Source organism: Belonocnema kinseyi, chromosome 5 (genome assembly GCF_010883055.1).
Source record: "Belonocnema kinseyi isolate 2016_QV_RU_SX_M_011 chromosome 5, B_treatae_v1, whole genome shotgun sequence".
In the NCBI taxonomy this organism is placed as follows: domain Eukaryota; kingdom Metazoa; phylum Arthropoda; class Insecta; order Hymenoptera; family Cynipidae; genus Belonocnema; species Belonocnema kinseyi.
This window is the reverse complement of record NC_046661.1, coordinates 140,576,951-140,604,506: the sequence shown is the minus strand read 5'-3', so window position 1 is coordinate 140,604,506 and position 27,556 is coordinate 140,576,951. Positions and strand designations below refer to the sequence as shown.

The following is a 27,556-nucleotide window of genomic DNA, read 5'->3' as shown; positions in this document are numbered from 1 at the left end:
TACCTTACCGACAGTAGATCAACCCTCCAAACCATGAAGGCAGAAAATCTACACAATATCGATCAAGTTAAGAATCTTCAATAACAGAAAATGCTTAACGTCTTAATAAGACCAGATGGAAAATAATATTTTTAAATTAAAATTAAAATTATTTCTTGAAAAAAAGAGATCCTACTCCATCTTCGCTCCATTGGTAATCGAACCACAAAACTTCTGATTTCCGGTCAGGTGCTTTTCCATTAAGCTGTTAGAGGGATCAGAATAAGAACTCTTAATTCAAGAACATAATGCTGATTTTTAGCTAGGTGTTAATGGTGTTAATGGTGTTAATGAAGATGGAGTAGGATCTCTGTTTTTCAAGAAATAATTTTCTGCCTTCATGGTTTGGAGGGTTGATCTACTGTCGGTGAGGTACAATCTCTGATGATATAGCAGATAAATTTAAAAATTATGAAATAATTACTTGTACCATTAACACCTAGCTAAAAATTAGCGTTATGTTCTTGACTTAGGAGTTCTTATTCTGATCCCTCTAATAGCTTAATGGAAAATCACCTGACCGGAAATCAGAAGTTTTGTGGTTCGATTCCCAATGGAGCGAAGATGGAGTAGGATCTCTTTTTTCAAGAAATAATTTTAATTTTAATTTAAAAATATTATTTTCCATCTAGACTTATTAAGACGTTAAACATTTTCTGGTATTGAAGATTCTTAACTTGATCGATATTGTGTAGATTTTCTGCCTTCATGGTTTGGAGTGTTGATCTACTGTCGGTGAGGTACAATCTCTGATGATATAGCAGATAAATTTAAAATTTATGAAATAATTACTTGTACCATTAACACCTAGCTAAAAATTAGCGTTATCTTCTTGAATTAAGAGTTCTTATTCTGATTTTGATAGCAGTATTTTTCGCCTTGCTCAATGGCGAATTTTTTATGGGGCCTAGTAAGGTATGGTTTCATGATGAAGTGCTGCTCCGGATCTGGGTTTCTTTCCCCTTTCACAACTGAATCCGAATTGTCCAATTTCTCCCATTTGTTGCATGTTGTTCATGTGATTCCTTTCGGCCCACAGCGATAGCACTACAGGACGGGAGTCGGGTATGGACATTGCTCGCGCAGGTGCCCCTTCTTTTGGTACTTCCATCATATTGCGTCGACGGGGGAGTTGACGGAAACCGGAAGCTTTTCGACGATTTTCTAAACAGTTATAGACTTGGCGTACCCAGAGCTTATGTACGGGTCTTGCCATATGATACCACAGATTTGTCAAACAACGGAGACTGCTATGGTCCGTTATGACCTTGAAATGGAACCCATATAAATAATCCCTAGCTTTCGAATTTTTCACACGACCGCGAGGTACTCCCGCTCGGTAGCGTTATAATTCCTATCCATCGCGGTTAGTGTCCCATTAGCATGAGATATCACCCGTCCCTCGTCTTGCTGCCGCTGTTTCAAAACCACGCCGAGCTCGGAAGCACTTGCACCAGTCTGCTAGCGAAAGGAATTTTCTGCCAGGCCTTTAAATATCAAATAGAGCAATATGAGTGCTGTATTGTTGACACGTTTCAAACGTGTGAATGACCTATAGTATTTATCGCCCCAATGTCACTTCAAGTTTATACTAAAGAACAGTGTCAAAGGTACCGCTATCGTTGCAAATTCCACTATGAACTGTCGACGCACAGAGGTTATCCTTAGAAACTTTCGTAATTGTTTTAACAATTGGGGGGCAGGGTAAGGAACTATCGGATCAACTTTTTCAGGGTCTACTGTAAGGCCGTGTTTATTGATTAACTAATATACGTGTTCTTTGAAAGTCTTTGACACCACTATAATGTCGCTTTTGTAATTAAGGATATTTGGCCTTATGTAAGGCATTATAAATCTATCTATGAGTCGCTGAAAAGCTGCAGTGTTCCCAGTGAGTCCGAATCGTATTGTTTGAAATTCGAATAGTTCTCTACCTATTCTAACTGGATTTTATTAAACTTGGCACTCAAGTGTAGTTTGGAAATATACCTTGCCGGTTTTAACTGTCGCAGTATGTTCATCATGTAGGGCAGAGGATAAGCGTCCTTTTTTGAAATTGCGTTCAACTGACGGAAATCTATCAGTCTATATCTGCCGCCAGGTTTACGAGCTCTCCTGAACTTTAGGAGAAACTGCGACTTTGTAGGAAAATTTATTCTCAAGAGTTTTTTAAAAGTATCTTTCTCCCCCTGCTCTCCCCCTGCTCTCCTACGAGCTAATATTTTAGGGGATAGCGTCTCTCTTCGGTATCCAGCATAAACTATTTACGCAACTTAACGATATAAAACATGACAAATTTTTCTTGGCCTTGTAGACCCGATAACAGTTCTGCGTCAAGGTTACTTGCTGCCCTAAGTTCACAGGTTCGCACGATCGCCTCGAGGGTTATAGGACAAATGGCCTTTTCGATAATTATGTCGGCCGAAGCGTCTGGTGGGACTGAGTCTATAGTAATCCGTATATGGAACCGAATTGCTACTTCTGACGTCTCCAATTTACTGCTAATCAGGTCTACTTTCAACCACGTGATCGGGGATTTCTAATTCGGGATCTCTATGAACCTGAGTTTCTACTACTATTTTCTTTGGCGCTAGGCATAAGGAATCCCTTCCACTCACCAATGCGACTACTGAACAGATACTGTAGCCTTTTAGAAGGTTCGACATTTTGAGTTCCGGCGGCATCCCCAACCCGCTAAAGCTCTCCGTGCCTATTTTTTCCTGTATTGTGTTCGCGTCTCCGAAGAATGATTCAATCGTAAGTTGAATTTGTTATAGATGGTCAGCTTGGATCTGCAACGAAGTTAAAATGGGTGCTCGAGTTTCTAGAATTCCCCGCTTTTTCCGCATAAACTACTTGTCGGTATTTGGGTTTGATTTTGGGATGTGAAGGTCTTCAGATTATCTAGAGTTAACTGAGTAGAATTTGGTCCTTCTTTCTTACTTAGATACTTTGAAGTCTTGGTAGTATTGGGGATCGCTTTCACTACTTCTTTGTCCCATTTCCAATCATTTGAACCCCACCCTCTTGCTTAGAACCTTCCGATAAGGTCGACTTTGAACCGATGCCCTTTGCGTTTCCAGTATTTTTTTAGGGTCCGGCTTTTTATTATTGTCGACAATTCTTGGAAAAAACGAAAGTAGCACAAACAAATAACTTTATGATATTGTGGTTGCAATCCTCTGTGAACCCAGTCGAGTTGCTCGCCTAGTATGATTTCATTGTTGAGTTTTGCGATTAGACTTTGAATATTTTTTAAGTATTCGTCTATCGCTTCGTCTTTGCCTGGTGTACGAGTATTAATTTGCTCTTTTACGTATCTTTCGAAATATTCATCGCCAAATAGGAAACGGAATTCTTTTTTGAATTTACGCCAATTGTAAAATTCTTGTTAGTGGTTTCCGAACCACTTTTGCGCTATTCTGTCAAGCAGACTAATTTTATTCTTACCATCGAACACTATTTTCTAACTAAAAATGATTCTTTCTATATCTACATTATCCTGTCTACGCGTTGTGCATGACGTTGTGTTATGAGTTCTTTCCCTATCAGAAGAACTTTCCCTTTGTGTCTCCATATTCCACTATACACTACCTCTCCACAGATAATTCATTTTGTTCATAAGCGAACTCCTTTTTTTTACTAAAACAAAACCTATTTTTCTTAATAAACTATTTGGATCTCCATTATTTCGATTAAGGCAAGGTGGGGCTTGGTTCGCATATTATTAGGTGTAGGTAGCATATCGACTGAAACGTTGTTTTCTTTTATGATATCGGGATTTATTATCAAAGACCGTATCGTTATTCGATTCGACCTAGAATTATGACTCAACATTTTCCTATAAATTAGTTTCTTTGGTGTTGCGCCTGAGTAAATCTTCTTTGGGGTAGTTTCTTCATAATCGCGCGTTGTTGTAAAATGGTTTGAAACTTCGCTAATTTTTTGGAAAATCTAACGTAGCGCGCAATTCCTGTCCAATAATGAGAAAACCGTTATTCGATGGGTCCAGTTCATTAAGGATTGTGAACGGTGTTGGAATCCTAAAAAAATTTCATAATTGAAAGAAACTTTAGAAGCTTAGACCCCAGACGCAAATGCAGATGTTCTGATAGACGCAGTTGAGCTTGCTCTGGCGGGGGTCATATCGGAGGTTGTTGTTGATGTTAGTGTGGTTCATTCTATTTGGTTAGCGGATGTTATCATACTAGGATTGGTCAATTGTGTTTCTACTATCAGTGTGGCCGGGCTTGGAATATGTAAGTCGTGGACCGGTTCGGAGGCGCCTATACAATAATCTAATAAATACATACAGGAAAAAAAAGATGCAAATTATACAAAAAAAATTTGAAGATTTTTTTACCAACTTATGTTTATGTGTGCGCGCATATACAGCAAAAGAGAACAGGAGAATTTAATGGTTTTCTTAGCAGCCACTTGGCGAATTTTGGGCCCACATTTTATCTTTTGTATCAATTTTTATATCAAGGAGTTCATGAAGTTCAACGAATTCACTGAAACCGCGGAATTCATGGAATTCACGAAATTTATGGAATTGAAGAAATTCGCGGATTTCAACGGAATTCACACAATTAAAAGAATTTAAGGAGCTGGCGGCATTCACGGAATTCATGTAATTCAAGGAATTCACTGATATCAGGAAACTTACTGGATTAGGGAAATTAGTGGAATTTATGGAATTCATGGAATTCATGGTATTCAAGGAATTTATAGAATTCTTAGAGTTCGCTTCATTTCTGAAATTCACGGAATTTACGAAAATGATAGAATTTACGGAATTCAATTGATTGATGGAATTCGCAGAAGTCCAGGAATTCTATGTATCCTGTGTTTATTGAATTCAACGAATTATTTGAGTTTCATGAATTCCTTGAGTTTCGTGAATTTCATGAATAACACAAATTCCTTGAATTTCATGAATTCGTTGAAATCGGTGAACTGCTTAAATTCCGTAAATTTTGTAAATTCCATGCATTTCGTGAATCTGGTGAATTACTTAAAGTCCGTAAATTCTTTAAATTCAGTGACTTCCATGAATCTGGCGAATTCCACAAATTTATAGAATTCCATTAATTCCCTGAATTTCGTGAATTATGTGAATTCCATTAATTCCGGGAATTCCATGAATCATGTGATTTATATTAATTTCGGGAATTCCATGAATTATGTGAATTCCGTTAATTCGGTAAATTCCATGAATTTCATGAAATCCATATATTTCGTAAATCTCGTGAATTCCTTGAATTTCGTACATTCAGTGAATTCCGTGAATTAATTAGATTCCGTAAATTCGTTGAATCTATTAATTCTGTGAATTCCATTAATACGCGCGTTATGTACTATATATCAACAATAGTTTTGGCTCCGGCAGAAAATTAATTAAGTTTATTAACTAAATAATAAATAAGTAAACATTAATTTTTAATAGTGCTGAGAATGCGGTCAATGGAGGCTTATAGAAAATTTACATCAAATTCAAAAATTCGAATTTAATTTTGGCTTGATGGATATTTCATACGGAAATAGTTCCAAATTTAATATGGATGTTTGTACAAATGTTTAGAAAAAAACACTAAAAGTACGATGTCTGCCAATTTTAGAAAATTCTATGTAAGTAGAATAAACTGGGTCATTGATGTTAAGGTTAAAGCAAGTTTCTTGCGACAATAAGGAAGCTTCTGTAAATCTTGTGCAACGTTCTCAAATCAAATAAGATTTTCTACAGAACGCGACAAACTATTCTTCCTTGTTATTTCAAGAATTTCCCAGAAGTGTACGCAGTATTCAAAAATTCATTCTTTCATTAAGATGGGGAAATATTCCACGTACATGAAAAAAGTTTACGGAAACGATAGAAAGATTATGTACCTTATTCCATGCCTCTTTTAACTATTTACGACGGCGTGGAAGAAAATAGATAACGAACTCGGTATATAGGCTGGTATGCGCTACGATTGTTTGACTTACCATCAGTTTCAATCTTCAATCTTTAATTTTCAATCTTCAATCTTCAATCTTTAATCTTAAATTCTCACTCTTCAATCTTCAATTTTCACTCTTCAATCTTCAATCTTCAATTTTCACTCTTCAAACTTCAATCTTCAATCTTCAATCTTCAATCTTCAATCTTCAATCTTCAATCTTCAATCTTCAATCTTCAATCATCAATCATCAATCTTCAATCTTCAATCTTCAATCTTCAATCTTCAATCTTCAATCTTCAATCTTGAATCTTCAATCTTCAGATTTCAACCTTCAATCTTGCAGAATTCTTCAAGACATTGCCTTTTCTATTTTGGGAGGATGAGGACCACCATTCCTATTGTGGTGATAACTTCAGTATTTTACTTTCGCTCTGCTGGTGAGTAAAATACTTCAGATGATTTAATAATTGATTTAAAAATTTTAATTAATATTTGGATTTTATTATAAATTTTCATTGTAATTTTTACCATATTTTTCGCATATGACCGTGAGGCTCACTTCCGGAGTCACGCATATGCTATGCAGAGTGAAAACATCATTTTAAAAATTCCCTTATTTTTCCCGGACGAATTTCTCATTTTCCCAAACCATTAACATTAAAATACCAGCGTATTAATCAATTAATATTTTTATCGTTAGATCTTTTATAAACGGAATAAAACAATATTTAGGATAGAATTGTAAAATTTTTAAATGTATTTATTTATTAAAAAAATATTTGCTACTATAAAAAATGACTTATCACCAGAATACTGGAATTTGCGACGAATTAATTAAATTTTCAACAAAAAACTCTAATTGATATTTAAACCAAAAAACATCATATTTCATTAAAAGAATTTTAATTTCAAAATCGAAAAACGAATTTTCAATAAATAAAAATTTTACAAGAATGAGAGTAAAAAATGATCACCTAAATTCTTGAACCTTAAAAAAATAAACTTTCCCTGCAGAAATTGAATTTGCGACCAAGAATGTGAATTTTACACAAGAAAAATTAATTTTTAACAAAATACTTAAACTCTCAATCAAGGAGATAAACCTTCTTAAATAAATTAATAAGTAAATTAATAAGTTTTTTTTACCAAAATATACAAATTTGGAACATAATAGATGAATTTTAAATTTAAAAAAATGAATTTACAGCGAAAAATAGAATAGCTTAATTTTTAAATACAGAAATAAGTTTTTAATCAAATGAAAGAAAGTTTGAACGTAATAGCGCTATTTTCAGTCAAACAAATGAATTTCCTTTAAAAAGGTTTAACACCTATAAAAGAAGAGATTTCGGAAACAAATTTAGTTGAATTTTTAGTTAAAAAAATTAGTTTTTTATGAAAAAACTTATAGTGAACTAAAATAATTAATTTTGTACAAAAGATTAATAATTTCTAACAAAATAACTGAATTTCCAAACAAATATTTTAATATTTAATGAATTTTTAAACTTCTTATAGTTTCATTTTCAACGAAAAAAGAAAATAATGAAAATTAAATGTTTGGAGAAACGACAGAAGTTACAAAAACAATGAATAGACAAAAGTTGCTCTTTAAAAAAGAGTGAAAACTAATCCGAATTTGTCATAAATAATTTTGTTATAGGATTTGTAGTTTTAGTTTTTATCGTGCAAAATTAAATAAGAAATAAAATTTGTTGGAAAATGATACAAGGTACGAAAAAAAAATATAAAATATAAAAATAATTAAATCTTTGAGCGACGAAGATTAATTTTTAATCAAATTTTTACATTTTTAAATTTAAAAAAAAATTGGTACAAAAATGTCATTTTCGTCAAAAAAAGATTTCAGTGAGTTTTGAACATCAAAATATAAGTTTAAAACAGAAAAAAAATTTCTACAGAACAGTTGAATTTTCAACCAAAAACGTGCAATTTTATCCAAAAAAGATGGAAGTTCTACCAAAATAGATTACTTTTTAAATCAAAAAGACAAAGTTTAAAGAAATAGTCCAGATTTAATCCAAAAATATTTCGGTTGAATTTTCGACATCAAAATATGAATTTGAAGCAGAAAAATATTTTTTATATTTTTACGAAAAACAGTTAACATTTAATATTATTTAAGAAACTTACCAAGTTATTATTCTCGTAAAAAAGTTCTAAATATATCTCTAAAGTTGCCACAACTATGAATTTGAAAACAATTTTATCGATTTTATATTATAGTGTACAAAAATTTGGCCAATTATATGAACTTTTTATCATCGAAATAACTATATCAAAATATCAAAATAATATAAAAAAATAAAACTAAGTACATGAGGTAGAATATTTTGTTAGTAGATTTGCTTTTTTCTATAAAATAAAAATTATTTATTACCACGCTATTCTAGCTACATTTGTATCTTTATTATTTTTTTAAAACGTGACTTGTGATGCAACCCTTCCGGAAGAAGAGAAATATAAAATAAGTGAATTTGTTTTTAATATTATTATTTTTTTAGGCGCTATGCCACTTAATAATAATAAAAATTTATTTGACAATTTTAGTTTTAAATTCCTTAATTATAATAAGGTAGGTCAAGTCTTACCCCTTTTCAACGTCTCTTAGGGGTCATAACTGCCAAATTTAAAAAACAAAGATGTAGAAAAGACTACGTTTCGCAATTAAAAATCAGTTTAAAAAATATTAATTAAAATATTTTACAATGAGATTATGCAGGGTGTCCAAAAAGTCCCGGGACAGCCTAATAAATTCTTAAGTATACTTTTTTGGAGAAGGTTGAGGTCATTCTTGAACAACCTTTCAACAAGGAATCCAGTGGTGACCTTAGTTTTGACCTTGACTATCACCTTCATGGTTATTTGAAGGTCACCTTTGTTTTTTAAAATGGATTAGCCCTTTTTTGACATTGGCAATCGAAAAAGCGGAAAATTTTACGTTGAAAAGTGTACTCAGGACATAGGTAAGGTGTGGCCTTGATGGACGTATCAAGGTCATTTAAACTTCAATATGATCTAAACATTTTTTCGCAAGCTAGCTTCTGAAAATCATCCTCTTACCCTAATTACTTACTTAAGCAATGTACATTGAATAATGAACATTAAGTGACCTTGACCATGAATATCAAGGTCATATCAAGGTCACTCATTGTTATTTAATTGAAACGATTTTGATTGACATCAGAAATTGAAAGAACGGCAAATTTCACTTCAAAAAGTGTAGTCAGGCCATAGTTCAGGTGTGACCTTGATATATCCATCAAGGTCAAACCTTACCTATGACCTGACAACACTTTTTAACGTAAAATTTTCCGCTCTTTCGACTGCCGGTGTAAAAAATAGGCCATTCCATTAGCACAAATAAAGTTGACCTTGAAATAACCGTGAAGGTCATAGTCAAGGTCAAAACTAAGATCACCACTGCATTCCTCGTTGAACGCAAATTCAAGAATGACCCCAACCTTCCCCAAAAAAATGGTACCTAAGGATTTTTTAGGCTGTCCCGGAAAATTTTTGACACCCTGTATATAATCGTCCCTATAATAATATTAATATTCACACTTCAAAAATTTTTTCTTTCATAATTTAACCATTTTCAAAAAATTTCATAAATTAAAATAATGTATATGAAGTGGTTAAGAAAGTTATTTCGAGCAAGAAGAATATAAAAAAGTAAGTTTTGGTATCATAAATATAATAAATATCAAAGTTCTGGAATAGGGTAGGGCTTTCACCAGCATAATTTCCGCGATAATTCACAAAAGTGCCTTTCCATCCCTACGAAGTATTGGAAATAGGTTAAGATTTTGACAAACATTTCTGTGACGAATTACGTTCAAAAATTTCCAGAGCCTTCAATTTTGGTGCGATTTTTATTTTATTTTTTTAAAATTAAAGTTCACTCAATTCTAAAGCGCTTGACGCTCTGAACTTTTTTCTCTTCTCCTTGTTTATTAATAATTTTTTCACTCAAAGTATGGAAAAACTTAAATTTTTTGCATCAAAATTTTTTACGCTCTAATAACTGATAAGGTAAACTTTATAGTCTATTAAATGAATGTATAGGGACTTATAGAATACACATTATTTGCTCATTAGTCCATTTATTTGTTATAAACAAATTTCGTGAACTAATTAGCAAATAGTTTTGTTCTCGGTAAAAAAAATTATCTGTAAACTAAAAGTGCTTCGTATTAATGTAGGGATGATATATAATTACAAGATAATTTGAAAGTTTATAATAACCATTGTTATAAATAATTCTTATGCCAAAATATTAAAATTTCAGATGTGTTCAAATTATAATTTCCTTTAATCACCAGAATGACTTCAGGGATTTCTTCAAATAATAAATATTTAATAATATTTGATAAAATATAACAATTTGAATTTTTATAAACAAATTAGATAACCAAATTCAAAATCTTGGCCCTTTCGCATAGAGTTTTTTTTCCACTGGAAATGTTTTAAGCTATTGGATGAATGACTACTAGTCATGAAAATATTAGAAAAGTTAACAATAACAATTGTTATAAATAATTCTCGTGATAAAATATTCAAATTTAAGGTTTTATCAAATTTTAATTTTCTTTAATCGCTAGAATGGCTACTGATATTCCTGAAAAATTTATCTTTTATAATATTGAGTAAAATACAACAACTTAAATATTTATAAACAATTTAGATAAATAAATTGCAAATGTTGTCAATTTCACGTAGAAAAAAATCTGGTTCCTTCAAATGAATAATTTAAAAATAGAATTCTTTTCCGTAGCCATGGTATTCAGAGTTATCTTTTGTTTAAATGACTTTCACTTTTTTCAATATTCCCTTTCAGAAATATGTGTATTGTACTAAGAATTTTCTTTTCACAGTTGTATTCTTTTCTACATTACATTATATTTGTTTTGTTTGTTTGTTTTGTTTTCTAATTCTGCGGTTTCGTGTTAATAATAGATGTGAGTACTAAATAATTTGAGCCAATTGTAAAAAAGAATTTTTGGGTGTAATATTTGTCCAATAAATGGTGTTCCATTAAGACAAAATGGATGCATTAAAAGTTCTCGAAAAGACCCTATCCGATTGTTTGATTTCTAATTCCAATGAAGTTGTGGAAGATTTGGCACAGTATTAAAAAAGAGAATGTAGTTTAAGCAATTAACATCTGGAAAACGTTAAAAACAAATTGAATCATGATTTTATCCTTCATTTTAAAAGAAAATGGCAGAGTTCAGCATTTAGTAAAGCTTGTTTTGACCACAAATTTAAAGGTTAGTTGAACACATATTTTATCGTCGAATTTCTACCTGAAAGTAATGAAATGTAGAAGGCCCAACTCAGGTGACTTCGCAGAATGTTCTACTTCAACAAAACGAAGGAAATCAATCGGTACACGTGAAAAATATACTGACCTCGAAATAAGGGAGGCTTTTTACGCTCGCTAAATCTATGTGATAGGAAGAAACTATCAGAATTCATTAATTCGATTTTACCTTCCGATAAAAATATAAATGATTTTCCGATTCCTTACGCATCAGAAGAAGCTTTGGCGTCACTAGAGGAAACTAGGAAACACTAGGCAAAAAAGAGAAATGCTGACATTTATCCAGCATACGACAATTTGGCAAAAGCTAACGAAGAATGTTATGCAGGTACGATTAAGGTAACAGAAAAGGGTTTTACAATCGGTTTAAAATCTTTATTAGATCATACGATATCTCGGATTTTTAAAAATCGTGATATTTCTCTTCCATTTACGGATATAAGGAAACCTCATAACTTCAAGTTAATTGTGAAATACGGTCGTAATGGTTCTTCAAGCCAAAGCAGTTACAAGCAAAAGAAGCGTGATCCAGATATGGCGGATAATAGAATCTTCACGGTTTCAATGGTACCACTGCGACTTTACTTAGAAAATTTTGTCAATTCTGTAGTATGACAAAATCCTAATTAATCGTCAACATCATATTGCAGGCCAATACTATATGAATTCGCAAAAGGAACCTCAGAAAAAACCTATTCAGTAATATCATCACTTCAAAAAGAAATTAATAAAATGAAGCCCACAATAATAAAGAACGATTCCGGTACTTTTATGATCAAAACTGATATGATGTTGACGATCCTCGACCAAAAAGTTTGCCAGGCTCTTTGTGGAACCTTAGCATCTATGACTTGCTACATTTGTCAAGCTACACCTAAAGAGATGAATAACTTAGTTAGAGTCAAAGGCAAAGTTATAGATATCAAATCATATAATTATGGATTATCAACACTACATGCTAGGATTCACTTTATGGAAAATCTTTTATATATAGCCTACCGACTCGATTTTAAGAAATGGTGAGTAGATACGGATGTACATAAAAATTTGCAAAAGAAGGCAAGGACTCGAATTTGCAAAGCTTTTCATCAGAAAACCGGATTGGTAAAAGATGCAGTAAAACAAGGTTTTGGAACATCCAATGACGGGAATACCGCAAGAAAGTTTTTTGCAGACCCTGAAATGACCCTGAGGCCTGTAACTGTCCATGAGATATTATTGCATGGAGCTGATGTTATGAAACATTTTCCATTACCAATTGGACAGTTTTCTGAGGAAGAAGGTGAAGCTCGGAATAAAGACTACAGGAATATTTGAGAGTTCAATTTACGCAAGTTTTCTCGTGTTGCTACTACCACTGATTTAGCACACAAACTGTTAGTGAGTTCGGATCTATATATCAGTTACAAAAGAAGAAATAATTCAAGATTCTGAAATTTATGAAAAAGTACTTGTTTTTCTGCATTCATTGCCAATCCCGTTTTCTGATATGAATATTTGCAAATTTAGGGGTTTACCTATCCAGTCGGTGGATAATTGTCAACAGATTTTATATCCCGTGCAGAAATTCCAATATGGATCTGATCGAGGCCAAATCGGGCACAGTTTGGCCCAAATTAGGCTATCTAGATGGGGCCAGACTCGAAATGAAACGCGATGCCCGATCGGGGCCCAAGCGCTGCGCCCAGAGATAACCATGCCTGGCCCCGATCGGAACCATATTAATTTATTTTTCTTATTCTTAATTAAAAGGGATAGTTAAATAAAATAATATTAAAATCGAATATATCACCTCCTTAACTGAAATTTGAGAATATGAAAGAATTGGAGTATGTCAGACACTTTTTTTTTCGAGCAAACGGAAAAAGTCAAATGACGCAATATAAGAGTCAGCATTTGTGTGTGATAAATCATTAAAGTATTTTGCAATATATTTTTGATTTTAATTTCTAAATTGAAGCTGCTTTCAATTTCTATATTTAACTTAATTGTAAAAAGTTATTTTGAAATAAGCTCTTTAAGTTATTTTTACAAAAGCAAATATAAATAAGAAGGTTGTATTTACATTTTGATTGTATCAAATCACCTAAAAATACATGAAAATAAATATTTTTATGAAGTCATTGTTGATCTAATTCGTTTTCACATTTAACAAATGAAATACTACTTTTGCTACATTTCTTATAAATAAATAACCTCATTTCAAGGTTAGGTTTCATCTTAACATTCTTAATAAATTTACTTATTATAGTCTTCAACACGTAATTCAGGAATGTTTTGACGTATACTATACATACGCAATCGTCTTGTGCTCACTTTTGGCATTTTTTCCCAAATATTTTATGACTTTTACAAATAATAATTGAAGCATTTTTGACGCTTGATACTTTACGTTGAAACTTGGGCGATTTGGAGTCAACTCACTTTAGTCCCCGAAATTAATGGAGTACCAGCTACTCGCAAGCTTGGCTGTTAAGCCGGGTTCTAGAGGGGTCCAAATTTACCAACCACAAAATTGTGTGCCCGATCTGGCCCAAATCAGAAATAAGGCAAACATTTGGCAATTTCTGCACGGGATTGAGTGAATGTTAGCATGTAGTGTTATGATTTATTCTCAATCTATTGCGATTAGAACCCCGACTTTTTCTAAGTGAAACTGCCAAGATTTGGAATTTGTTCATGTAAATTGTTTATAAATATTCAAGTTGTTATATCTTACTAAATATTATAAAAGATACATTTTTCAGGAATATCAGTAGCCATTCTAGCGATTAAAGAACATTAAAATTTGATAAAACCTTCAATTTAAATATTTTATCACGAGAATTGCTTATAACAATTGTTATTGTTAACTTTTCTAATATTTTCGTGACTAGCAGTCATTCATCCAACAGCTTAAAACATTTCTAGTGCAAACAAAAAATTCTATGCGAAAGGGCCAAAATTTTGAATTTGTTTATCTAATTTGTTTATAAAAATTTAAATTGGTATATTTGATCAAATATCATTATGTATTTATTATTTTAAGAAATACCTGAAGTCGTTTTGGTGATTGAAGAAAATTATAATTTGAAAAAATCAGAAATTTTAATATTTTGCAATTACAATTGTTTATAACAATGGTTATTATAGACTTATGAATTATTCTTGTAATTATTCATCATTCCTACATTAATATAAAGCACTTTTAGTAAAAAGAATTTTTTTTACTGATAATAAGACTATTTGCTAATTTGTTCATAAAATTGATTTATAACAAATAAATGCACTAATGTGCAAATTATTTGTATTCCATGAGTCCCTAAACATTTATTTAAGACAATAGCAACCAAGGAAAATTAAAAAATGGAATACCCCATATTTTTTTGCTTTTTTTTTGCTAATTTTATGCGAAGCAAAGTTTGTTTTGCTCTTTAAACTTCGGAGAAAAGGGCGTTGGTGCTAGCAGGACGTCCACTCAGCACTCCCACCTATGAAAACTCACTAAAAATTATCATAATATGATTAATGATTAGTGGAGATTTTTTTATTTCCTTTTGCTCTCTGATGACATATATTACGTTTTCCAAAAGATTACCAGTAAGTCTTACACACCTACGCCTCGTGATCAAAATTCTTTTAAAATCGGAAAAACCACGTACGTATTAGTGGTCGTTTTTAACGAACGGATTGTATATTAATGGAGAGTTAAAAAGGTGCAAAAAAATATCAACTAACAGTGTTTTCTTAGTTGTATTATTTTTTATGGTTTTTCATATATATATATGTTCTGCTGCTTACGTTCACGTGGAAAGGTAGTTTTGGCGGAAATTTTAATCTTGAGCATAAAATTAGCAAAAAAAGCAAAAAAATATGGCGTATTCTATTCTTCAATGTGCCTTGGTGGCGACCCTGAGTAGACAAACTTCTCCGCCATGACAGATATTATTGGAAATTTGGAGTGGGGGGTCCGCCACGACAGATATTATGATAAATTTGGAGTGGGGAATCCGCCATGACAGATGTTAAAGGAAATTTGAAGGTGGGGATCAGCCATGACAGATATTATGGGAAATTAGGAGTTGGAAAACTTTAAAAGCCTGTCACAAAAATCGTAAAAAATAACATAGTGTCCCTTGATCTTTATTTATTCCAGGAAAACCTCTCCAGAAATTTTAACAAATTTTTATAAATTCTTTGTAAAGTACCTAAGTTTGGTCTTCTTCAGCGAAGAGGGGCCGTGTAACTGACACTAAAAGGGTGAATTTATGTACGTGTTACAGAGAAGAGCATACTTAAAAATGTAATAAATAATCAAGCATGTCTATGATGAAAAAAATGTTTTTGAATTTTATAAATTTTACTAATTTTCAAAAACTTTATCAAATTTACTTATTTTCTAAAATTTTCCAATCTCATTGATTTTCAAAAATTTTTCAATCTCATTGATTTTCAAAATTTTACTATTTTTTAAAATTGTATGAGCTTTACAAATTTTAGACATTTTAAAAGGACGGATGAACTATTCGAAAAATTTACAAACATATGATTAGTATTAAACATAATTGTAAAAGCTTAAACGAGTCCTTTATTATATAATTGATTTAACACTTTATTAAAGGAAACCTCTTGACACTTGATATCAAACCCTAATATCTCAAGCAAACTTATTAAAAAAATGAATGAAATAACAATTTTAACTTCTTTCACTGCTTGCTACAAAGATTACCGAACATTATTTACTACATTTAAATAATGTTGTACTGTTTCAACTTAGTTCTTCTTTCAAAATTCAAAATGTATCTGCTTTAACCAATATTATTTTCCAAAAATTTCCAAATTGAAAACAATGTGAAAAATCTCACACAATTTAATACATACAAACTGAAAAATGATTTCGAGCATAAACTATTACCAAAGGGAAACTTTTGCATGAAACAAATGGTGTCCTTATCAATCTTAAAATTGAATCTACTTTCTATAACATTAATATTTCACTGGAGTGACAACATTTTCAGAAAGGGAAATTATTTTAAAACATATTTTCTTATGTCAACAATGTTCAAATAAAAATTACTTTTGTAAATTTTAGCTCAAATAAAAAGCGCAAATGTTTCCCCGAATACCACTCAGCAGAAAGTTAAAGACAATCCTAAACATTAAGTTTCCAAACAAATGTTTGAACTGAGATTATTTATAGTAGAGGGATATCACTACACAAATGAAATTTCGTTTTATGCGTGAGAATATTGCAAATATATTTTTTATGATTTTACAGAATGTTTTAAAATAAAAATTAGATTATAAATTCTGCGTTTATCAAGAAGACCTCTCCATATATCAATCAAGAGAAAATTTAAATGAAGAACAATATTTTTAATCTTGCTACCAAAAAAAAATATTCCAAAAATAAAAAAAATGGGGCCTATTACTGCCAAAAAATAATTTTTTCGTGATACACGGAAAATTTTACCAATGTCTCTTTTTTTTATTGCAAACCAAATAAATAAATCGATAATACATCTGTCTTACATAGAGAAAATTTCCCTAAATGAAAATTACTCTTTTATGAAAAATGGGCAAATTTAATAAAATGTAAGTCAAAAATATTAGGAATATCGTATCAATTCGTCTAGTCTCTCTGTATAAAAATGTGAAACGTGGTAAAAATTGCTCTAAATTAAAATTATCTTTAAAAATTTTTCATTACTGTTGCCATCATTAAAAATCACTTTTAGCTTTCTATAAAAAATGTAAAACTCTCAGAAAATACAAATCAGATATATCAGAAACATCGTATCACAGAAAAAAACTAAGAATAAAATTTGATGCCGGAAATTTTTTAGAGCGATAAAGTTCTGTTCAGCCAACTTTCGCGCCCTTAAAAAAACATGTGTTTGTCATGGAAAAACAAAAGAAAGTTTAACCAATATTTGCGTAAAGTTTATTCTTTGAAGTTAATTTTTGTTGCAGAGAATCTTTCTTCGGAAATCGATCTAAAGTTAATCTTCTGTTTTTTCTGTGATCTACTCGTGTAGGTTTTCTTGATTAAAACATGTAAAATTTTAAAAATTAGTAAAGTTGATAAAGTTTTTGAAAATTGGTAAAATTTTCAAATTCAAAAAAATTTTCAAAATTTTGGTAGTTTTCTAGGGCACAGGTCAACCATAACTCCGAATTCTTCAGAGTACCTGTCACGGCACATTCCTACTCCAAATTTCCCATAGTACCTGTCATGGCCGATTTCCCACGAATTTAAAGGAATATTTTTTTCATCCTAGACATGCTTAATTATTTATTACATTTTTAAGTATGCTCTTCTCTGTAATAGGTACATAAAATCACCCTTTTAGTGACAATTACACGTCCTCTCTTCACTTATGGTAAGAAGAGTAAACTTAGGTACTTTACAACGAATTTAGAAACCTTTGTTAAAATTTTTGGAGAGGTTTTCCTGGAATAAATAAAGATCAAAGGACACTATGTTATTTTTTACAATTTTTGTGACAGGCTTTTAAAGTTTTCCAACTCATAATTTCCCATAATATCTGTCATGGCGAACCCCCCACTAAAAATTCTCCATAGAGTGCACTATCTACTGATAGGTTATAGGGTTTGACAAGCACAATTTCCACGATAATTTACTGGGTTTCCTTACCACCCCCACTAAGTCTTTGACAGAGTTATGGATTTGATCAATACTATATCTATGACCAGTTACATGAGTGCTTTCTCGCCTCCCCGAAGTTTTGGTACGATTTTTAATAAAAATCAGCATTTTGAGAATACTTTTTCCAAACTTTTTCACTTTCAAATGCGCTCTATCAGACAGAAACAAGAATTTGAGGCACGGGATTGCAGAACTGCCCCTACGCTCGGCCCGTCTTAGCCCAGTAGGCGCAGGAGAGGGGATGCTCACTAGAGGCGTTGATCGAGTGAAAAATCAATTTACATCGCAATAATCAACTTGTTGTTTTTCTGTTCATAATTGACGAATCGAGTTGATTTTTGCGAAGAAATATTCCCTAAGTTTGTGCGCTTCTCACAGATATAGTTAGTTAGTAAAATTGTTAATTTAAATTATAATTAACAACGAATAAACTAACGCTAGAAAATTATCATTTTTATTTAAAAACGGACTAAAATGATCAATGTTCGTAAAAACGAATAGCTTAAAGGAACATGTAATAGAAAAAAGTATGTGTAAAAAGCAAATTTCGTTACGCAAAAATATTTATTTTGAAATATATTTAATATTTTCATTCTTATTTCATATTATTATTATTAATCCTAACACACACATTTGTATTCATTACACTGAAATAACCATTGGAAAAGAATTTCCTTCTTTATTAAGGTAATGCACTAGAATAAATTTGCGAATCTTGTCTTTCCTAGAACAAAGTGTAAACAAAAGCGTGAAAGATCAAATGTAAACAAACCAACACTGCCCTCAAAAATACATAGTAAGTCAGTCGTTTTTGACCATGGCAGAGGATAATAGCATTTTTGGATCATTCTAAAGTATCCTTTGGTTTTTGAAAAGTTAATCTTGATCTAAAGCGCGATTTTTTAAATTTGAGTGTTGTGTTATCCACTTAAAATAAAATAAAATGAAGTCTCAAAATTCCACTCAAATTGGGAGAAAAAGATCGAGAAATCACGACTCTTGGAAATGCAACATCGCGAAAAAATGTAAATATGAGGTAAATATGAAAATATTTTTTTAAAGACAGGCTTAATAATGAAACTTCTGATTGAGAAAAAAAATTCGACTTCACGTCTTTTAAGATATATATTCTTAAAAGCTTTATTTTGCAATGAGAAAAAAATTAGTTATAAATTCAAGAAAAATGTCCTCTTCTATAGGGAAAAAATATATTTCGAGGTCAACTGGGAAGATTATTGAAGCCAAAAAGTTTGTAGCTGTAAAATCCTGCTGTAAAAAAGAGTGTTGGAAAACCAATAAAGTCTCAACGCAAGAAAAATTGTTCGACACATTTTGGGATCTCGGCAATTATAATTCTCAAAATGTCATGCTTTATAGCATGGTGAGAGAAAAAACCAATTCAGTTAGGGATGATACCGTTGAAGATTCGGTTGTCCACTGGGAGTATCATTTTCCTTATCAATATAAAGAGAATGCGGACTCTGTAACTTGCCAAGATTTTTTAGGTAAAGTTCTCAGTGTAAAGAGAGGAAAATTTAAAACGATTCATAAAAAAATCAAAAACGCGGACGGCCTCGATGATAAACGTGGTGGAACTCATGATTTCACCAAGTTAAATGACGATTTAAAGCGATTGATTTTTGAATCCAGGATTTTCATTAAAATATTTGTACGAAATGTTGATTAAATATTATAAAAAAGAAACTGGAAAAAATGGTACTCCACTAAAAGAATCCACTTATTCGAAGTATTTTAATCATTTCGTGATCAGTTTTGACTCTCCACGCTCTTATATTTGTAATGAATGTTTCGAGAACGAAAAATGTGGTAGAGTCAATGAAGAACCTGCGAAATTACACAAAAAAAAAGTTTCAGAGCATGCGAAATTAAAAAATAAAATGCTGTCAACATCTGAAAATAACTTATGTTTAGAATTCGATTTTGGATAAAACCTTCCATTACCGAAATTACCAGTTTCTGCGCAATTTTAGTTAAGGTTGATTTGGCTATTTATTTTTAATATCCATGTTCACGGAACGGAACGCAGCAACATGTTTCCTTTAATGGAAGAATTTTTCAAAAAGGGAGGAAACACAGTCAGCAATTTTTTATTGTACGTGATAAGGAAGGAATTAGAACTCGTGTGCCCTTATAAAATTTTCTTATTTTCAGATGCATGCGGGGGTCAGAATCGCAATTACGTTATGGCAGTTTTTTTATTATTATTATCATCCACACTTCAACTTGAAATTCAACACCTCTACCCCGTTAGGGGGCATTGTTACTGTCAATGTGACATGAATTTTGGGCTCTACGGGCGAAAAAAAAATGGTTGAGACGTTAGAGACTGATAAGGAATATATTGATCTAATAAAAAGTTCTAAAAGTCCTCCTTTCCTTATGGTGGAAAATAACAATTATATTATTTATGATTTCGAGGTACAAATTAAGAAACATTTCGTAGTTCCAAAAGGCTTGAAAATAAGTAAAGCAGTGAAAATTGATTATTTTCCGAATGGTTTCATCGATGTTTACTACGATTATGATGGAATTCCTGAAACTTTTTTCATTGAAAAATCTGTGACTTTCGGAGATTTGGAGAAAATCTCGATGTCCGAAACTTTTGGTATCACCCAGGTAAGGAAAAAGGATTTGCAAAATCTATAGCATTTTATGAGTGAGGAAGGAAAGTCTTTTTTAATGATTATTTAAGTGTAATGAATACTAAACCAAAGAAGTAGGGAAAACAAAAAAGAATCTTATTTTGTGTATATTTTTGAAAGCTGCGTGACTGTCTCCTAAAAGTAGTTAAAAAGCTGCGCAAATTTATGTTAGAATTGATTAACAATGTTTTTAACAATGTTTTAAAATAAAATAAATATTTTTGTGTAACAAAATTAGCTTTTTACTCATACATTTTTTTATTGCGTGTTCCTTTAAGCTATTCGCTTTTACGTTGTGCTTTTTAAAGTTCTATAAAATAAGAAAGCTTTTAACTACAAATTGATAGCGCAAATATCAACCTATTTATCTGAATTTTTAATATGGTACTCCCAAATGTATACAGAAGAAGCCGACATTGATCATTTTATTCCGTTTTTAAATTAAAATGATAATTTTCTAGCGTTAGTTTATTCATTGTTAATTATAATTTAAATAAACAATTTTACTAAGTAACTATATCTGTGAGAAGCGCAAAAACTTAGGGAATATTTCTACGCAAAAATTAACTCGATTCGTCAATTATTAACAGAGAAACGACAAGTTGATTATTGCGATGTAAATTGATTTTTCCCTCATTCAACGCGTTTAGTGAGCATCCCCTCTCCTGCGCCTACTGCAATCCGGTGCCTCAATCGTAGAGTCAGTTATTTGACCAAAATACAAACTGGTAGAGGAGGGCTGGTGCTACGCTGATGTAACGCTGATGTAAAAAAACCCCATTATGAACTCATAATCTGATTTAATTTTTAAACAATATTTTAATCAAAATACTCACAATTGCAAAACCGAAAACTTGTAAAGAGGATAAATAATAAGAAAGCTATTAAGTTCTAAAAACCTAGCCCGCTCAACTTCCAATGCGCTTCACCGCACTACCAAAAACTGATTAAGAAAGTGCATAAACAGGGGAGGGGGCTGGTTATATACTCTATTCATCTCAATTCCTAATTAATAGTAGGAGGTGAGGGAGCTGGAGAAACATCATACGTATCTCAAGTAATAATTAATATCTTTTAATTCTCCTTGGCTCATTCGGAAGGACTTTAAATGTGTTCCATAGCATCACCAACAAATTTAATTGGGCTGGATCACAAGCACTGATAACGAGTGAGCAGCCTGGTCCGAGGGTATACTTACCTCAAAACCTAATTAATATTTTTTAATTTTCTCTGGTTACCTCCGAAGGAATTACAAGCAATCCAAATGTATTTTCATCGTACCAATCAACTATAATACTCATTCCGTAATCAGTAGCTACAACAGAGAGTTTGCCTATCAGTGAAGGGTATCGATTAAGTATTTAATATTTGATTAGGTAAGATAATAATATGTGTAAAAAATACATCCTGTTCGAGAAGGATCATTCCTGAATGGAAATTGGCAGCAACCAACCCATTTTGCAAATGACCCGTGATTATGCCACAACTTCCAAGTGCTCCTTACTCCAAAAAATACATCTGTCTCGACGAAGTTATGTTCTTAATAAAAACTGGGCGAAAGTGGGACGATGGTCGTGGAGGCTAAAGCGTAGGCTTTGGACCAACTCCGTCGGCTTACGGGTTCGATTCTCGCCTCGCACTCTATAAGAGCCTCGACGGCCCATGCGGTGAACACTAGCCTAGCAAGGGAGTTGTTCATCTCCGGACAGTCGTGGGGCCGGTACCTCTAGAGAAAAAGGTTTTCTCTAAGTACTTAAAGCTGTTGCTCCTGGTGGTTCGGAACCCAACTTAAACTGTAGGTCCCTCTTCCGCCACCAAGTAAATGTGTGTGTGTGTGGGGGGGGGGGTGTAAAGGAATAAAGAACAAGGTGCAAGAAAAATGTAAACCCTTAAGGGACACATTAGAAGCTTCCATTTCAGTAATAGAAACTGGGCGCAACCAGTCAATTTTTCTCATGACATGTGCATCAGGCGTGAAAAATACATTGTACTTGAGGAAGTTACGTTTAAAATGAACATTAGCAGCATCCAACCCATTTTATTTATGTCCTGTCATTATACGACAAATTCCAAGTGCACAAAGGGTGAAGAATGCATCTTGCTTAAAGAAGTTGAGTTCTGAATAGACATTGGCTGCAATCCACCTATTTTCATCATGAGTTGTCATTATACACCAACTTTCAAGTTATGTCGAGAAAAATGTATTCTCTATACCTAGTGCACGTGGAAGTTAATGTAAAATGATAAGCCATGAGAAAAATGAGTTGGTGTCGGCCAGTTTAAATTTATAAATTAACTGCTTCAAGCAGAATTTATTTTTAACACTTAGTAAGAACGAAATGTGGTGGGAAGAAGGTCGAGACATCTGGAATCGATCATGGCTAAAGGTACTGATAGTAAAGTGTTTGTTAGGAATTCCCTCAGTTTATTATAGGCTTCAATTCTTAAGCGGTAAGTCAGTGGAATTTCCATGGAAATTTAGCGGTATTTCCATGGAAATTTAGCGATATTTCCTACCGGAATTTCCGTAGAATTTCCGTCGAGTACTTTCTTGGGAATCTTTCCACGTGTGTTGTTGTATAATGAAGCGACATCAGAAGAATGGGTAATGTGTAGGAATCTTTCCTGTTACCGTGGAAGTGCGACCAATCCAAATAATATAGTGTTTCCCAGGAACTTTCTAAGTCTACTACAGGCTGCAATTTGCAACTTCCAAATAAGGTGCTGATTCACTTCTTTAGACAACCTCTCGCGGTCAACCCAACGTGCTTATTGCATGGACCTGAAAATATTCAAATAAATACCAGAAAGATGTCTAGTAATGGGTACCAGACGCCTTTGAATACGCAAGTAGATCATAAAGATAAACTACTTTTTTTCAACAGTTTTTTTCAAATCGTGGAATTTTTAGTGCTTGGTAATTTAAGAAAGAAGATATACAATTAAAAGATGCTCTTCATTACGGGCTATTTTTAATAGGTTGTTCCCGCTCCCCTTGGCGTCCGTCTTTGCTTTCGAATAGCGAAGTTCATCAAAAGCCATATCGAGGCGCCACCTGTCATCAGAAACACGGAATCTCATTTAGCAAAGATTATCAAGAATACGGCTTGTCGAGTCAGTTATTTGAGAAGCCACAGGTTTTTATAGGCAGAGACAAACTGTTAACAAATAGAGTTGTTCATAGTTAAATGTCAACTTCTAAAACACGTAAATTTTTGCCGTTTTGTTTTATGAATTGGAAAAAAATCTTTTAGTGTGAGTAAAAGGGGCTGTAACTCTTTCTTCTAGTCTGAAGACTTTTGGCGCTATCGCAGTATAGTGATCTTTAAACATAATCAAAATCTTCAAAAATAGATTTAATGCTTTAACGATAATTCATTATAAATGAATATTCATATAAATAAATTCATATTCATTATTAATAAATGGACCAGTGATCAACACCAAATTATACTCCATTACATCATCTATTATGATAAACTCTGGTCAACACTAGAACACCCTAAAGCATAAAAAGGAGGTGTTTGGGGTTTCAATCGTGTAGAAAACTACAAAGCTAGTCGATGTTTTGTGAACAAGCTAACTTGAAGAAGCCTAGTCCTAAATAAGTGAACTACAATTAGCACAAAACGTCGGCAAGATTCGCCATTTTGCACATTATTGAAAGCAGCAATGCCTTCTTCTTATTATATTCAAAATAATTTCAGTTAGAATGAAAGCTTTTTGTTTTTGGTTAACAAAAATCAGATAAAAACAATCTAATCTATCCTAAGTATGCATAATTTCAAATTGAACATACTTCACTGGATGTCTGCAGTCCAATCTGGACCAAACCCTTGCTCTTCAACAGTTTCTATTTGCAACGTGCTCACTCGAATTTAATTTCGACCAAAATTAACTCAATGTTACGACAAAATAAATGATAAAATATAGCAAAGTAGCAGGGCTCGAAGGCCAATTTGTAACCTTCTTATGATAGGGAACACTTCTTTTCCGATGGGGTCCTTCCGGGTAAACTAAAACTTGGTGTACCAGAAACTAATGGAGGTGAAGGGTGATTTTGAGACAATCCCATTGGAAAGCTTGTTGGAAAACATGTTAACACCTATTTAGTATCAATGGTAATCCAGAAGCGTAATTAAATAAAGTGCTAGTATTGCTTATCGGATTTTGTTAGGAACACTCCCCGCTACTTTTGTTATTATTTTAACGGTAGCAGTTATTATTCTTATTATTTTCGGGTTCGGGTTTAGATCAACTTTTTCGAAACTGGGTAAAAGAAGCGGAATAGCTGACAATAGCTCCGTTGTTATAGCAGCTACTAGTTTATCTATTCCTTGAAGAGATGAATATACAAAGTCTGGCAACAGTCCACAGTTTGCAGATGAGGGATGTACATATGAACCAGTCATCGAATTGGCCGACTCAAAAAGCTCACCTCTCATTTCCAACTTTTTGAAATCCTGTTGATACCTACGAGGTACCGCTTGTTTTTAACGTGGGTGCAAATTTGAAGACGTTTGTTCAAGTTTATCTAGTTTGCTGAGTGGTGCATCAAATAATTTTATTAAGTAGTGAATGTTTTTAAGATAATCAGCAATAGGCTCCTCAGAACCCTATCTTAACCAAATAAGAGCTGGAACGATTGAAAGACGAACTCTACTTACGAACTATCTTAAAAATGCTCGCAGATGTTTTGAATTTGAAGATTCGCAATGTCTGCTGTGTAGTCTGTGGTGAATAGGAGATGCAGTCTTTTTTTAAATTCAGGTGCGTAAAGTACCCTATTTTAAAGATGGGCTGCTAAGAAGTCACTATTAGTAAATTTGGTCTGGAATTACTTTTCAGTCTCTTTATAAAATGATAATCACTATTCGGTTTATGCGTATACCCATTTCTGAATTGCCTTAAACCCTTTCCAAATATTCCTAGGTATTTCTAAAGATTCCAGGAAATTCTTGAAACTTTAAAGCACTTGAAATGTTTTAATACAACATTTTTTCTATATTTTCAGAAGATATGAATATTTTATATGATCTCCAAGTAATTTTATAAGTTTTCTGAAGATTTTAATGATTTTAAGGGATTTGCAAGCTTTCAATAAATTTTAATACAATTTCCAGAATTTAAGGAAAAATCCTAGAATCTCACGGGTTTTTATAGTATTTTAGTGTATTTGAAAAAATTTATTTATCCTACGAAATAGGGTTTCCGAGATTTGAAGAGATGCGAAATTATTTTTTGTAATGCACCCTGAATTTTTGTATATCCTTTAGAATTTTTTTGATTTTTTCAGTTCAATTCTTCTTCATTGACAGTATTTCACTTGATTCAATGGATTTTTTAATTACATTTTTTTATATATATTTAGTATTTTAAAAACATTAGAGAGATTTATAAATATTTGAAGAGATTTTTAATATCTTAGGTTCTTTAAAAAAATTATAAAGAAATTTTAAACAGATTTCACAAGAAGTGAGATATTAGGTAGGGTTTCAAGGATTTAAAGAGAATTTGAAGTACTTTTTGAAATTATTTTGGAACTAAAAACTCAAAGACTTTTTTCATATTTTTTGTTTATTTTCAATAAACTTGATTGCTTTTTAAGTTCAGCTTGACTTTATATGAACTTCATCGAATTCTTCTCGCAAACCTTGATTTTTTCTAAATTGGTAGCCATTAGTCACCCGTTGAATTAGAAATTAGTATGATTTCAAGGATTTGTAGTGATAAAAATTCAGAGTGAATTCAATCAAAAACTTTTTGATTTTTTTAATTCACACTGAGTTCTTATTAATTTACTCTGAATCCTTTTAAGAGCTCTGAAAGCGTCTTAAATTTTATTAATCTGTTTTAATGCTTCTAAATTTTCCTAATTGTACTTAATTAATTTGATTTTTTCAAATTTATCAAAGTTTTTATTTATTGGATTCTAAATCTTCTAACCTCACCTTTAGTTCGTAGGCATTTCATTAAATTTTTCTAAGATTTTTTCGAAGTTAGTGATTATAATAAAGTTTTTCATATTTTCATATTGTTTGAAAGTTTTTTGATTTTTTTTAATCGCCTCGAATTTTTATGAATTATCCCTACACAAGATTTGAAAAAATTAATAAATAAAAGTTTCTCAACCAAAAGAGACCGACACATTTATTGTCAATAATTTAAAATAATTTTTCTAGAAGATGGAAAGTTTGTGTTTCAATTGTCAAAAATAACATGAAAGAAATTAAATTTTTTGTAAAAATGGCACAAGATACGAAAAGAATGAGTAGAAAAATGTTGCTCAGGAAAATAAGATCGACAAATCTGTTCTAAATTATTTTTTTATAAGATGCGTAGTTTTTAAATGTGTTCATTAGAGTCGAAGGAGCTTTAACCAAAGAGAATTCACAATCACCAAATGCATGTTGTACTTGGTTTAACTTTTTATTTAAACATTCCTATGCAAAAACGTGTGGGAAGTAAAATGGCCAAGTGTGAAGTGCGAGATAAATTTATTATCCAGCGCCAACTGCGAGCCCAAAAAGGCGCGCGTCAGAGGGGCGCTCAAATTTGCGGGCCGCGTTCATAACGCAGCCTCCCTAATGGAAAATAAATTTGCACGTGAAACAGCCAATACAAAATATTGCCGCCTCTTTAAAATTCATGCCTTTCCATTTTATTTTTACAGAAACAAGTTCATATGGAGCTGGTAGCAGCAGCCAGCCTGGAACTGGTCAAGGTAGGCAGTTATTTTGTTTATTAAAGTTAAATTTTTAATCATCAACAAAAGAGAAAATGAACCGCGCCTTTAAAATAAACATTGGTAGTACAGTCTGTCAAGTTAAAGCGTGGGTAACTTTTTTGGTAAAATATTTTATTTAAACGCATGTTTCTACATGGAATTACATTTGTCAAGGTGTCAAGCAAA

The 27,556-nt window shown here is 32.1% G+C and overlaps 1 protein-coding gene across 1 annotated transcript in view; it reads left to right on the top strand.

Annotated features, from left to right (window-relative positions):
- Positions 1-6,313: 6,313 nt before the first annotated feature.
- Positions 6,314-27,556, top strand: part of LOC117173152 — a 43,077-nt gene continuing 21,834 nt past the window's right edge. Inside the window, exons 1-2 of the mRNA XM_033361556.1 lie at positions 6,314-6,421; positions 27,317-27,367. Coding sequence (XP_033217447.1) covers positions 6,364-6,421; positions 27,317-27,367 — 109 coding nt within the window. The 5' untranslated portion in view covers positions 6,314-6,363. The remainder of the gene's footprint in view (positions 6,422-27,316; positions 27,368-27,556) is intronic.